The 12,263-nt window shown below is 44.5% G+C and overlaps 1 protein-coding gene across 4 annotated transcripts in view; it reads left to right on the forward strand.

The window, feature by feature from the left end:
- The window catches only part of MGRN1 (mahogunin ring finger 1), a 156,902-nt gene that overhangs the window by 128,724 nt on the left and 15,915 nt on the right, over positions 1–12,263 (forward strand). For 2 of the 4 annotated variants that reach the window (XM_033962958.1, XM_033962961.1), the window contains exon 15: positions 10,799–10,897. In XM_033962958.1, coding sequence (XP_033818849.1) covers positions 10,799–10,897 — 99 coding nt within the window. Of the gene's footprint in view, positions 1–10,798; positions 10,898–11,297; positions 11,354–11,460; positions 11,506–12,263 lie in introns of those variants that run through there. The other 2 variants (XM_033962959.1, XM_033962960.1) reach the window with 2 other exon arrangements.

Consider the following 12,263-nt stretch of genomic DNA (forward strand, 5'->3'; position numbering starts at 1 on the left):
GTAGAAATTCTGTATAACTTTGTCTTTGATTTTCCTTTCACCCTCCAATAAGTGTTTGTGTGTGTATGTATAAATATATATAGGGTGGTCCAAAAAAATTAACACATTTCGTTTGTTCACAAGGCTAATTTTATTCCTTTATATAAAAATGAAAACCACACAATGTTACTTAAAACAAAGTTTAGGGATTGCCCCACCTTGCTGTTTTTTTTAAACTATTGCTAAGCATAACAGTACATTGTAATTCTTGTGCACTTGACAAATAATCAATGGTCTATGACATAAGCCCTCCTGACTTGATGGTTGTTGCACCTTCAAATTTAAAATTGAAGCTATTTGAATGGATCATTGACTCCCTGGATGCAGGAAAATTTCCCTCAGATGATGGTAACATAATTATTACTCCGATAATTAAAAATACCAATGAACCTATTTCATTGCTCTCTAACTATAGACCAATAGCATCGATCCCCTTCTTCGTTAAAATCATGGAAGGTTTGGTTCATATCCAACTGACTAAACATCTTGAGCAACACTCTCTACTCCATGATTAACAATCGGGATTTAGATCCTACTTTAGCACTGAAACAGTGATAGCGTCACTACTGGACTACTTAACAAGCCTATTAAGTGCTCCAATTTGATCTTAGTAGCGCCTTTGATCTTGTGGACCATTCTACTTTACTAATTTGTTTGGATGCCCTGGGCCTTCAAGGAAATATTTACTCTTGGTTTAAAGATTGTACCAAATTAGGTTTAAAACCCACCTTTATTCAATCTGTAAAAACCCAAGTGGTGTTCCTCAGGGATCTCCACTTTCGCCCACATTATTTAATGTTTATCTTTCATCACTGGGCTCGTGTTTGAGTAGTCTGGATGTAGGACTGTTTAGTTATGCTGATGCCATCACTATTGTCATACCTTTTACTTCAGTTTTATCTCAGATTACCACTAAAGTTGAAATTGTAATGAAACTCAAATTTAACTCTGGCAAAACAAAGATTTTTGTGGCGACCTCTAGTAAAATTCCCTTTGAACCTTCCATCAGTATAAATTCAACCTGTATATAATTTATCCAACGATTAAAATTTTGGGAGTTATTTTGGACCAGCATCTTATAATGAAAGCTCAGATAGATGCTGTAGTACGCAAATGCCATTTCACGTTGTGGAAATTACGAACAATTAGATCTTATTTTGAATCTACTGTGTTTAGACTTTTGCTTCAATCGTTGTTACTGAGTCTTCTTGATTACTGTAATATCATCTATCTGACAGTCACTAAGAAAGAATTGGCAAGACTTATAATAATACAGAATACAATGGTCAGAATGATTTATGGCCTGAAGAAGTATGACCATGTCACACCCTTTTATTGTGAATTGCATTGGTTGCCTATGGAAGCTCGAGTGTTGTTTAAGTTGGGCTGTTTCTGTTACAAGGCTGTCTATGGTATAGCTCCTTTTTACCTAGTCAACAGATTTTCTTTGGCTTCATACAGACACAGTATAAGAACTCATCCTTTGTTTAATTTTCCATCTGTTCAGGGCTGTAGGAGTAAGAAACTCCTTAATTATGCTTTGGCATCTCAGGCATCTCTTCATGACAATGAATTTTGAACATTGCTCACAACCTGTTCTTACAGACATTTTAGAAAACAATCGAAGACCTATCTTTTTTCTAAATATTTGACTGACTAATTAACCATCTTATTTCATATAATATGATTGCTTTTATAATCTTTTGTAAACCGCATTGAACTTCTGGTTACGCGGTTAATAAGCTCAATATTATGTTATTATGTTATGTTATAAGAGCCACTTTTGATGCAGCAGGAAAATTCTTTCGGTGGCTGTTCCATAGCTGAAGAACAATTTGCTTCTGTTATTCATCTTTTGTCAAAGTATGGTTGTATTTTTCTAAGAGGCTTATCCCTCGTTCTGCTGCATCATTAAAAAGGGTCAGATTGCCCGATTCCAAAGTTCCTTGAAAACTGGATTGTCGGTTCACTCTGGGGGTTGTTTCTTTAGGAATATTTTTGTTGATCCTCGTTCATCAAGAGATCAAAAAATGACTGTTCTCTGTGTTGCAAGATTATCAAAGGTCACAGGTTCTGTTTCATCTGTACACTTGACATGGAATGTCTGTCAATGGTGGGCAATGTAAGTTTTGCACCATTGTAGCTTTGTTTCTGGTGCAATTCTGTCATCAAAAATGGCAAGTGCTGCTAGGTGCTCGGAAAGAAATCAACAACCACAGGAGAGGTCAAGATATTCCTGGGTGTTTGTCAATGATGTAGTACTGGCAACCTTAGTAGACACTGATTTCATAGGCTGATATTCATCTTCACTTTCAAACTCGCCAGATGATGCTGAAGAAAATTCAGATGTTAAATGGGTAACTGCTCTGATCTGCCTTTCCTTGTGCCTTACTTTGTCATGATTTTCTTTTCCTTGCACTGCCTCTTTCTGCAAGAAAGCACATTCTGCCTTTGCTTCTGTAGGAATTTTAACTCTTCAATCTTCATTTTTCTGTTCAGTCATAGTAACATCTTTTTTGAAATATCAAACAACTATTTGAGTTCACGTTTAAAGATTTCTTCATTCTGTCTGTCACCTTCTTGCTGATGAGTTCTGTGTTTCTGTAGGGACAAATACTCTTTGTGTAGTTTCTTCAACTTCCCAATGCAAGAGTCTGTGCATTGTAGCGATATCCTGGCTCATTCCATACCACCATCACTGATTCACATGCCAACTTACAACTTTCTGGTAAAGTTTTCCTTCATCATAATGATGAAAATTTACCAGTTGAAGGACATCCACTCCAAGTGACAGTCTAGCGGTTGACAGCTGACAGACTGACTTCCCAAGAACCCAGTTTCAGGTGCAGATTGCAAACTCGATGATGCCATACAAACTAATTATGCGCAATCATCTACATATACAACACACAAACAAACAATGCATGTTGGGGTGACCTCAAGCTGAAATTTGATACATGAGTAAGCATTACAAGTGGATAAAAATATCCAAGAAAAGGGACCAAGTCTTAGAAATTGAGTTATTCAGCTGGCTAAGTAATTAAGAAGATACTTATTCAAATGCAACAAACCACATCTATCATTTCATTAGCCAGAGATATACCGTTTCAATTAAATTGTTGTATCTGATAAATAAAACCCAACTGACATTGTTTCCTCGTTTCTTAAGTAAGTGTGCACTAAGACATGGTACCTTTTGCGACAGGACTGCAGGGAGAGTATATAATGTATTAACATAAGCATTAAGTCAAATTACATGACATTGAATAAATACATACTACTCAATAGAATTAATAAAAATTAAAGAAACAACAAATGCTACTGTAATTTTGGAGCCATTAGAAAATTTTATTAATCTGGAGCAGAGACCTTGGATACTAGCTGCATAACTTGTTCGTAAGGGTTTTTAATTATGTCAATATAAAACACCAATCTCAATGTATAAAACTTTCTTATGCAAAAACTTACATCTTGTGTGATTACCTACCTACCACTTATATGCTTAGACTTCTTAAAGCCCTGCAATTTGGGCAATGAGAATTGATTTTCCCATAAAAGTAAGATTTTAAAAAGTAGAAGGATTAGTGTCTTTAAATTGAAGTTTGCTGCTGTACTCTAGCAATTTTGTGGTATTTAAAAGCATAATAAAAGCCCTTAAGAACAAGTTATGCAGCTAGTATTCAAGGTCTTTGCTCCAGAATAATAAAATTTTCTATGTATAATATGTTTGTATATATACATTACCTTCTGGTGCTTATTGAAGTCTGCTTTTCTCACCTTCTGAAGGTGTTTCCTATATTCAGGTTTTTGTTTTTTTTTGTTTGTTTTTGACAATTCCTATGGAGTTCAAGTCTTATTTGGTGGTAGTGGAATGTTTTGAGGATTGCCCCTCATCCTTGCTGTGTACTCAGTAGTAACTGTTACGGAATACTCGTGGTTTAGTTACTGGCAAATGCCATTGGCATAAACTGAGAATTAATTTTGATACATTACTAGACCTGAGCAAGTAGAAGGTGCTGCTGCTTTAGTTTTGGATTCTCATTTGTTCTTTTTTTTATTATTTATCTCCATCCCAATGTTATGAATATTTAAATGTTGTGAAAGCACTACATAGCCACCCTTACCATAATGAATCCAAGTAAAAGAAGGGTGCTGCTCTAGTGACACATATCAGTAATTGAACAGGCATTGCACTAATACATATATATCAGGCAAGGCTTTAACCGGAGCCCCAAGTAGGGCTCACACTGATGGTTTATTAATTTGCAATGTGTGGATCAATGCGGTTTGTAATAACTACATGAAAGAAAGGAACTCCGATAATTTTAGGACAGGAAAGATTAAACATTCATTCTATACAAAAATATAAAAACAATTCTGGTGCAAAAAGTACATAAGTCTTGACCAGTGGGTTATTTTCCTCTCTAACTGCGAGTTATGTAGAAGACATCTCCCTTTTTCGGTTCTGCCTTCTTCCTCACTGGGCTGTACTATAGCTGTTCAGTCTTTTCTGCTACTCGCAAGTGGAAGATGTCTTTCTGATCTACTCTGAGTGTACTTTATTATTTGGGGGGTTTTATCCAGATTTGGAGGCTTTGCGGTGTTCAGGAGGTCCCCAGCAGCCCTGGGGCAATTCTGCCTGGGAAAAGACAGAGACTGAGTAGAGGTTTGTAGCTAACTGGGCAACCCTTTTATAGGGAACCTGTTTTGCAAGCCTGCATTAACAACTGTGGAGCTCAGAGACCGTTCCTCTAGAAGTGTGGCTCGCTCCTGGCCATTCCAGAGCTTGAGCAGTCTTTTGTTCAGGAGCCAAATGCACTTTGGAAAATAACTAAATGATCTTATGCCCAGTGTGGCAGATCGTCACCCAAAGTCAGACCATGGACCCCTGGAGGGGGGGGGATCAGGTTGTCGATCCTTTTCAGGATTCTCAATGATTTGTTAGTCCTCAGTGCGGTCCTCTGCCCAAAGAGTGTTTCAAGGCTCTTGGCAGAGTTTTGGAAGCGTAAGGAGAGCTCAGTCCTCTAATACATGTCCCGCAGCAGCCTCCCCCCAAAAAAGAAGAAAGTCCCAATGATGACAAAGGTACGGTTTATTGGGAGACTTGGGGGAGGATTTGCTCAGCCACTGATTTCCCTGTTTATTAAGTCTTATGTAAACCGAGTGGAGCCCCTACTTCAGGAGATGATACGGTATATAAATCTAAGGCTTACATTAGATTGGGAGTAGAGAATGACACGGTGGTGGTTTACCCGCGGCTACCGCGTTTAGCCGCGGGTAACCCGCCAAAAACGGGGAATGAAAATTAGTAGCCTCTGCGGGGACGGGGACAAGGCCATCACCGCTCCATGGAGCGGTGAATGGTCTTGTCACCGCAGAGAGGCATAAAGGATTGTGCGGTCCCCGAAGCCCTCACCCGCCCACCCGCACGCTGGCTCGATCGTTTAACCAGCTTCCTCTCTCCACCTCACCTTAGTTTGCCGGCTTTCTTTTTCGGCGACTGGAACGCTTTCAAAAGAGCCGCACATGCGCGGCTGCTCAGTTTTCAATCTTCTGCTCTGACCCAACTGGAAACAGGAAGTTGCAGCAGAGCAGAAGTTTGAACTTTGAGCAGCCGCGCATGCGCGGCTCTTTGAAAGCGTGTCGGTCGCCAAAAAAGAAAGCCGGCAAACTAAGGAGAGCTGGAGAGAGGAAGCTGGTTAAACGATCGAGCCGGCGTGCGGGTGGGGGCTGCGGGGACCGCGTGTTCCGGCTCACACAATGAAGGAGGGGGTGAAAGGGAAAAGTTCTCTTCCTTGGAAATGTGGAAGGCAGAGTGGGGAGAAGACGCTGGAAGGGAAGAAGACAGATGCCAGACTATGGGGGAGCGGATGCGAGAAGATGGGTGCTAGACCAATTGTGGGAGGGGGTGAAGGGAGAGGCACAGTAACAGCAAATGGAAGACGCAGAGAGAAGACACACAGTGGATGGAAGGAATTGAATGAGAAGATGTGGAAAGCAGAAACCAGACAACAAAGGTAGGAAAAAAAAATTCTATTTATTTATTTATTTTTTGCTTTAGGATAAAGTAGTATATTAGTTATGTTGATAAAAATTTATAAACAAAGCCCTGCCAGCTGAACATCTCTTTCTCTAGTTCAGCAGCAGGAACTTAGATTTATAAGGAAGGAATAAGCTAAATATTGCAGTACTAAGGCTTATATGGATGCTGCGGGGACGGTGACGGGGCGGTGCAGAGGGTGGTGGGCCGGGGACGGTACAGTGATGGGGACAGATTTTTTCCCCGTGTCATTCTCTAATTGGGAGTACAAGCTCAAATTCTCTTGTCCTCCATTGGACCTATTTCTTGGACACTCCAGTGATCCATGTGCATCCATGCTTGGCAGTCTGTCTGCCCAGAACTCCATCCAAGCATGCGGGAAACACAGCAGTGACACATGTTATCCAACTGCTGTGTGACCTAGGTTGGATCATCAGTTTTCGGAAGGATCACTTAGAGTCCACTCAATCCCTAGAATACATGGGAATTTGCTTTAACACAACAGAAGGCCATGTTTATTTTTCTTTCAAAGACATGCAAACTGTAACTACAATGCCAGATTTCGAAATTCCTGGTGATGCCAGCACCCATGACTTGTCACTGTCTGCAGGTGCCGGAGTCGATGGGAGCAACAATAGAGGTGTTCCATGGGCAAAAGCTCATCTTCATTCTCTTTAAACCATACTGTTGTCCCACTGGTCTCCACAGGCAGATTCTCTGCAGAAGCCGCTGACCTGGATGGCAGAGGTGCATTGAAGCTTGTCTTAGTGGCTTTGGCTGGAGTCAAGAAAAAGGCTTGCTTCTCTGAATATCCTCTTGGGTGGTCCTGTTGACAGATGTCAGGCTTTCCGACTGGGAGGGTCATTGTGAGGATCACCCTGTTCCGGGCTGCTGGCCACTCCCACAGAGGAACAACAGCTTGGAGCTGTGAGCCTTTTGTTTGGTCCCCTACAGCCATTGGAGAACACCCTGAATGGCAAAGCGATCAGGGTTTTCTCAGATAATGCCATAGAGTGCTCCATTGAATCTGGGGGCCCAGTTGTTGTTTTTGCTGGGCAGAAGTCCTCCTACAAACGCTATCAGCAGCGCACACGTCAGGAGTGGTCATGTGCAGGCTGACTATTGCAGCTGGCAGACCCCAGTCCTGTGGGAATAGTCTCTGTTTCTGAGAGCTTTTGACAGCATTGTGCATCATTGAGGGCACTCAGCATTCAATTTCCTGGCATCGGCAGTCAATAACAACAAAAATATGGTCTCGATTCTTCAGCCAAAGATTCAAGCTTGGAAGCATCAGCATGGTCCCTCTACTTCAGCAGAGGCTGTTGTGCATTCCCCCTCTTCCCGATAGTCTATGGTGGGCAGGGTCATGCAAAGATTAGCGAACTATCCAGGGTCAATAATCCTGGTTTATCTAGATTGGCTGTGTCAGTTGTGGTATGTGGATCTGATTTGCCTATAGAGTGACAAGTGGCTCAAACTATCACTGTACCTGACTCTGCCATCACAGGGTCCAGTTGCTCTGGAGGATCCAGAACACTTTAGGCTTTCAGCATGACTCTTTAGCATGTGGCCTTAGCGTGGAAGAGCTACTTGGAAGTGATTATTGCTTCCCTCCTCAGATCTATGAAACCAGCAACTGTCGCAGCCTATGTTTTTCAACACTGGTGTGTTAAGGAGAATGTGGAGCTAGTGAACGCTTCAATGGCAGTAGTCCTTGCTTTCCTCCAGGATGATATCGATAAGGGTGTGGCTGGTGTCCCTTCAAAGTACAGTGGTGCCTCGCATAACGGACGCCTCGCACAGCGAACGCTGCGCACAACGAACTTTATGTCTTGATTCGTACAACGAACTTCGTTTCACACAACGAAGTCGCCCGAGCTGCATCCTTCCGCGCAGGCACTGCGCTTAACTGCCCTCTCTCCGCCTGGCTCCCTCTTGCCCCCCCCCCGACTCCCCGACACGATCGGGGCAAGAGGGAGCCCAAGCCCTCTTGCCCCCCCGACTCCCCGACACGATCGGGGCAAGAGGGAGCCCAAGCCCTCTTGCCCCCCCGACTCCCCGACACGATCGGGGCAAGAGGGAGCTCAAGCCCTCTTGCCCCCCCGACTCCCCGACACGATCGGGGCAAGAGGGAGCCCAAGCCCTCTTGCCCCCCCGACTCCCCGACACGATCGGGCCAGGAGGGAGCCCAAGTCCTCCTGGCCACGGCGACCCCCTAACCCCACCCTGCACTACATTACGGGCAGGAGGGATCCCAGGCCCTCCTGCCCTCGACGCAAACCCCCCCTCCCCCCAACGACCGCCCCCCCCAAGAACCTCCGACCGCCCCCCAGCCGACCCGCGACCCCCCTGGCCGACCCCCACGACACCCCCAACCCCCTTCCCCGTACCTTTCTATAGTTGGCCGGACAGACGGGAGCCAAACCCGCCTGTCCGGCAGGCAGCCAACGACGGAATGAGGCCGGATTGGCCCATCCGTCCCAAAGCTCCGCCTACTGATGGGGCCTAAGGCGCCTGGGCCAATCAGAATAGGCCCGGGAGCCTTAGGTCCCTCCTGGGGGCGGGGCCTGAGGCACATGGGCCCAACCCGACCATGTGCCTCAGGCCCTGCCCCCAGGAGGGACCTAAGGCTCCCGGGCCTATTCTGATTGGCCCAGGCGCCTTAGGCCCCACCAGTAGGCGGAGCTTTGGGACGGATGGGCCAATCCGGCCTCATTCCGTCGTTGGCTGCCTGCCGGACAGGCGGGTTTGGCTCCCGTCTGTCCGGCCAACTACAGAAAGGTACGGGGAAGGGGGTTGGGGGTGTCGTGGGGGTCGGCCAGGGGGGTCGCGGGTCGGCTGGGGGGGCGGTCGGAGGTTCTTGGGGGGGGCGGTCGTTGGGGGGAGGGGGGGTTTGCGTCGAGGGCAGGAGGGCCTGGGATCCCTCCTGCCCGTAATGTAGTGCAGGGTGGGGTTAGGGGGTCGCCGTGGCCAGGAGGACTTGGGCTCCCTCCTGGCCGGATATTGTCGGGGAGTTGGGGAGTCGGCGGGGCAAGAGGGCTTGGGCTCCCTCTTGCCCTGATCGTGTCGGGGAGTCGGGGGGGCAAGAGGGCTTGGGCTCCCTCTTGCCCCGATCGTGTCGGGGAGTCGGGGGGCAAGAGGGCTTGGGCTCCCTCTTGCCCCGATCGTGTCGGGGAGTCGGGGGGGGGGGGCAAGAGGGCTTGGGCTCCCTCTTGCCCCGATCGTGTCGGGGGGTCGGGGGGGCAAGAGGGCTTGGGCTCCCTCTTGCCCCGATCGTGTCGGGGAGTCGGGGGGCAAGAGGGCTTGGGCTCCCTCTTGCCCCGATCGTGTCGGGGAGTCGGGGGGCAAGAGGGCTTGAGCTCCCTCTTGCCCCGATCGTGTCGGGGGTGCCAGGGACCACACGGAGTCACCCACCGTACCACCCGATTCGGGTAAGCGCAGGTATCGGTGGGTGGCTTATTTGCGGGGGGGTGCCTTATTTTACATTTTTTTCTAAAAAGGGGGGGCTGTCTTATTTGATGGCCCTGCCTTATCATCGGGGAAACACGGTAGAAAAAAAAAAAATGAACAGTTAAGTCCCAGTTTTTGCCGCTGAGACTCTGCCCTCTCTCACTGTAAAATTAGACTCTACTTAGTCTGTCTTTAAATTTAAAAAATGTGTGTTGTTTTAAAAAACAATTATGTTTTTAGATGTATCTAAATAAAAATAATAACCAAAAATTTATCTTTTTTTATGTCATCTTAGCATATTTTATGCTGCAGAACGAATTATTTTTTTTTACATGTATTCCTATGGGAAAACGCGTTTCACATAACGAACGTTTCACATAACAAACTTGCTCCTGGAACCAATTAAGTTCGTTGTGTGAGGCACCACTGTATAAGTATTAAGACTCTTGTGTTTTAGGGCTCAAGTAGAAGAAGTGTCCTTGGCCTCTTATCTAGTTGTCACAAGATTTTTGAAAAGATGGCGGCTGCATCTGCTTCTGTGTCATGGTCCGTGTTTCGACAAACGAGTTTTCCTCAGTCCCTGCTAGTCCTAAGGTGAAAGATAAGTGAAAAAGCTAATCAATCCAAAAGTACTATTACGTAGAAGCTCCGCAAGAAACGCGCTTCAATAATCTTTGGATTGTTTAGCCTTTCCACATATCTTTCACCCTAGGACTAGCGGGGACCCCTGAGGAAGACTCGTTTGTTGAAACACGGACCATGTTGGGTCCAGTGTTCCCAGCGAACTAGGTCCTTTAAAGTGTTTATGTGGATTGCTACATATTTATGCATTTTTAATAAAGTCCATTTCAGGAACATTGTGTCTCCACAGTGTTTCTTTGGTTTCTCTTGGGACTTGTTTTCTCTGCGGAATCTTCGAGTCAATTTTTTTGTTTTACTTAATAAAGCGTAAGCCATTTTCCCCTAAAAGTGCAAAACTGAAGAGAAATGGAGGACAAAATGAGATTAGAAATACCTAAATGGAAACTAACACGAAAATAGACACACATTTTATGCCTTCTGCTTCAGTTTCTTTAAAGGGTTGAGGTGGAATGGGGGAGGCTGCCATTTAGTGAGGTAGCACAGGTAATTGAGAATTGTAATTATCCATTTTATAATCACGATATTGAACATTTTTATCTTTGGGGTGGAAGGCCAATGTTTTCCCTCTTACCATGTTTCATAGTCACTGAGCACTAACCCATGATGCTATTTGCCTGTTCAATACAGATGACAAGCCACAGTGTGACGACATCATACAAGATGATAATGAGCACCAAAGCCTTACCAAGACAGAGAGAGAACCCCCAATGGATATATGCTTGCCAGGTAGAGTGTTTTTGTAGTGGTGGACCTAGCACATCCAGCCAAAGGAACAAGGGATTTCTGGGTGGTACAGAGGAAATGCAGGAATAAGGGGAAGAGGTACAAGTCTTGTGTGTGAATCTGAAGTTGTGAGCCTAGGATAGTTTAGGAGTGATTTCAAAACTGTCAGTGTGTGGGAGTGAGGGGGGAGAGTGCTGGGGAAGTGGCAGTATGTAGGAATAGCGGAGAGGTACTGGGGCAATCCAAGCAGTTGTAGTGGCTGAAGCTATACATCTCTAGTGTATGTCAATGCCTATGTGATTTGAGTATATTTATTGTGATGTTTCTAGTTCTTTGCAATGTACCTTAATTTTCTTGTAGCACTGAGTGCATATATGACTTGTCTCATACTTCTTTTTCTTAGGCAGAAGGTCAGCAGTCATGCCCTTCGGCCGCAGTAAATAAACATACTTCTATTGTACATTGTTGCTCTGATCATTTTCTTCTGCAGTTTGTGTATGTCAGTGTGGTGTGATTGCTCTTCTAATGTCTCCTTTTCTGTCTGTCTGTCTTTCTTACCTGGCCAGCACTAGGTCCTGATTCCTGCTCTATTGGTATAGAGGACTAAGATGGTATGTCTTCCTGTTTCTTTCATATGCATGCTCGATGACTTAAAAAAGAGCATAACTGAGAGAGACTTCAAGATCCAAAAAAAGGCAGAGGAAGTTCAGCAATTCCAGTCAGATAAGTGATAACAGACAGTTCAAATATAGGAAGTGGGTACTTCAAAAATGGGATTACCAGTATATTTCCAGTACCAACTGGGACTTGGGAATTTTCTCTTAAAATGATGTGAAAAAGTACCCCCCATGCCAATTTCCCTTGTTTATGTATATGATTTCTGTTCAAACAAAATGTAATATTAGACAAAGGCAACCTAAGGAAACACACATTTTTAAATGATTACTTCTTTTAAGGAATAGTTATCCAAGACCCATATTACCTGTATGGAAAAGTAGCTGCCCCCTTGCCAGACTTGAATGCAGCCAATCCTGTTGAATCTAAACCCTACTACGTATTGAATCTTGCTATGAAGTAGTCACCAATCCAATCCTTAGTCTTATATACCGGGTCATTCCCCTGAGGGACTTGAACCGGTTAACAAAAGTTAACTCAAGGAAACATTAAAAAAGAGTAATAGGGCAGGAGACATTCAACTAATGCCAATCTTCAGTTATCAATTAAAAATTTCTTACAGATACATCATCTTTCAATTATAGGCTAAGAATTTCTTAAACAGATACATTTTCTGAGTTATTCTAAAGCATGTCAACGAAGAAAGAATTCTAATATCTGAAGCGAGATCATTCCAGATTTTCACCATAGTAAA

This window comes from Geotrypetes seraphini, chromosome 11 (assembly GCF_902459505.1).
Source record: "Geotrypetes seraphini chromosome 11, aGeoSer1.1, whole genome shotgun sequence".
In the NCBI taxonomy this organism is placed as follows: Eukaryota; Metazoa; Chordata; class Amphibia; order Gymnophiona; family Dermophiidae; genus Geotrypetes; species Geotrypetes seraphini.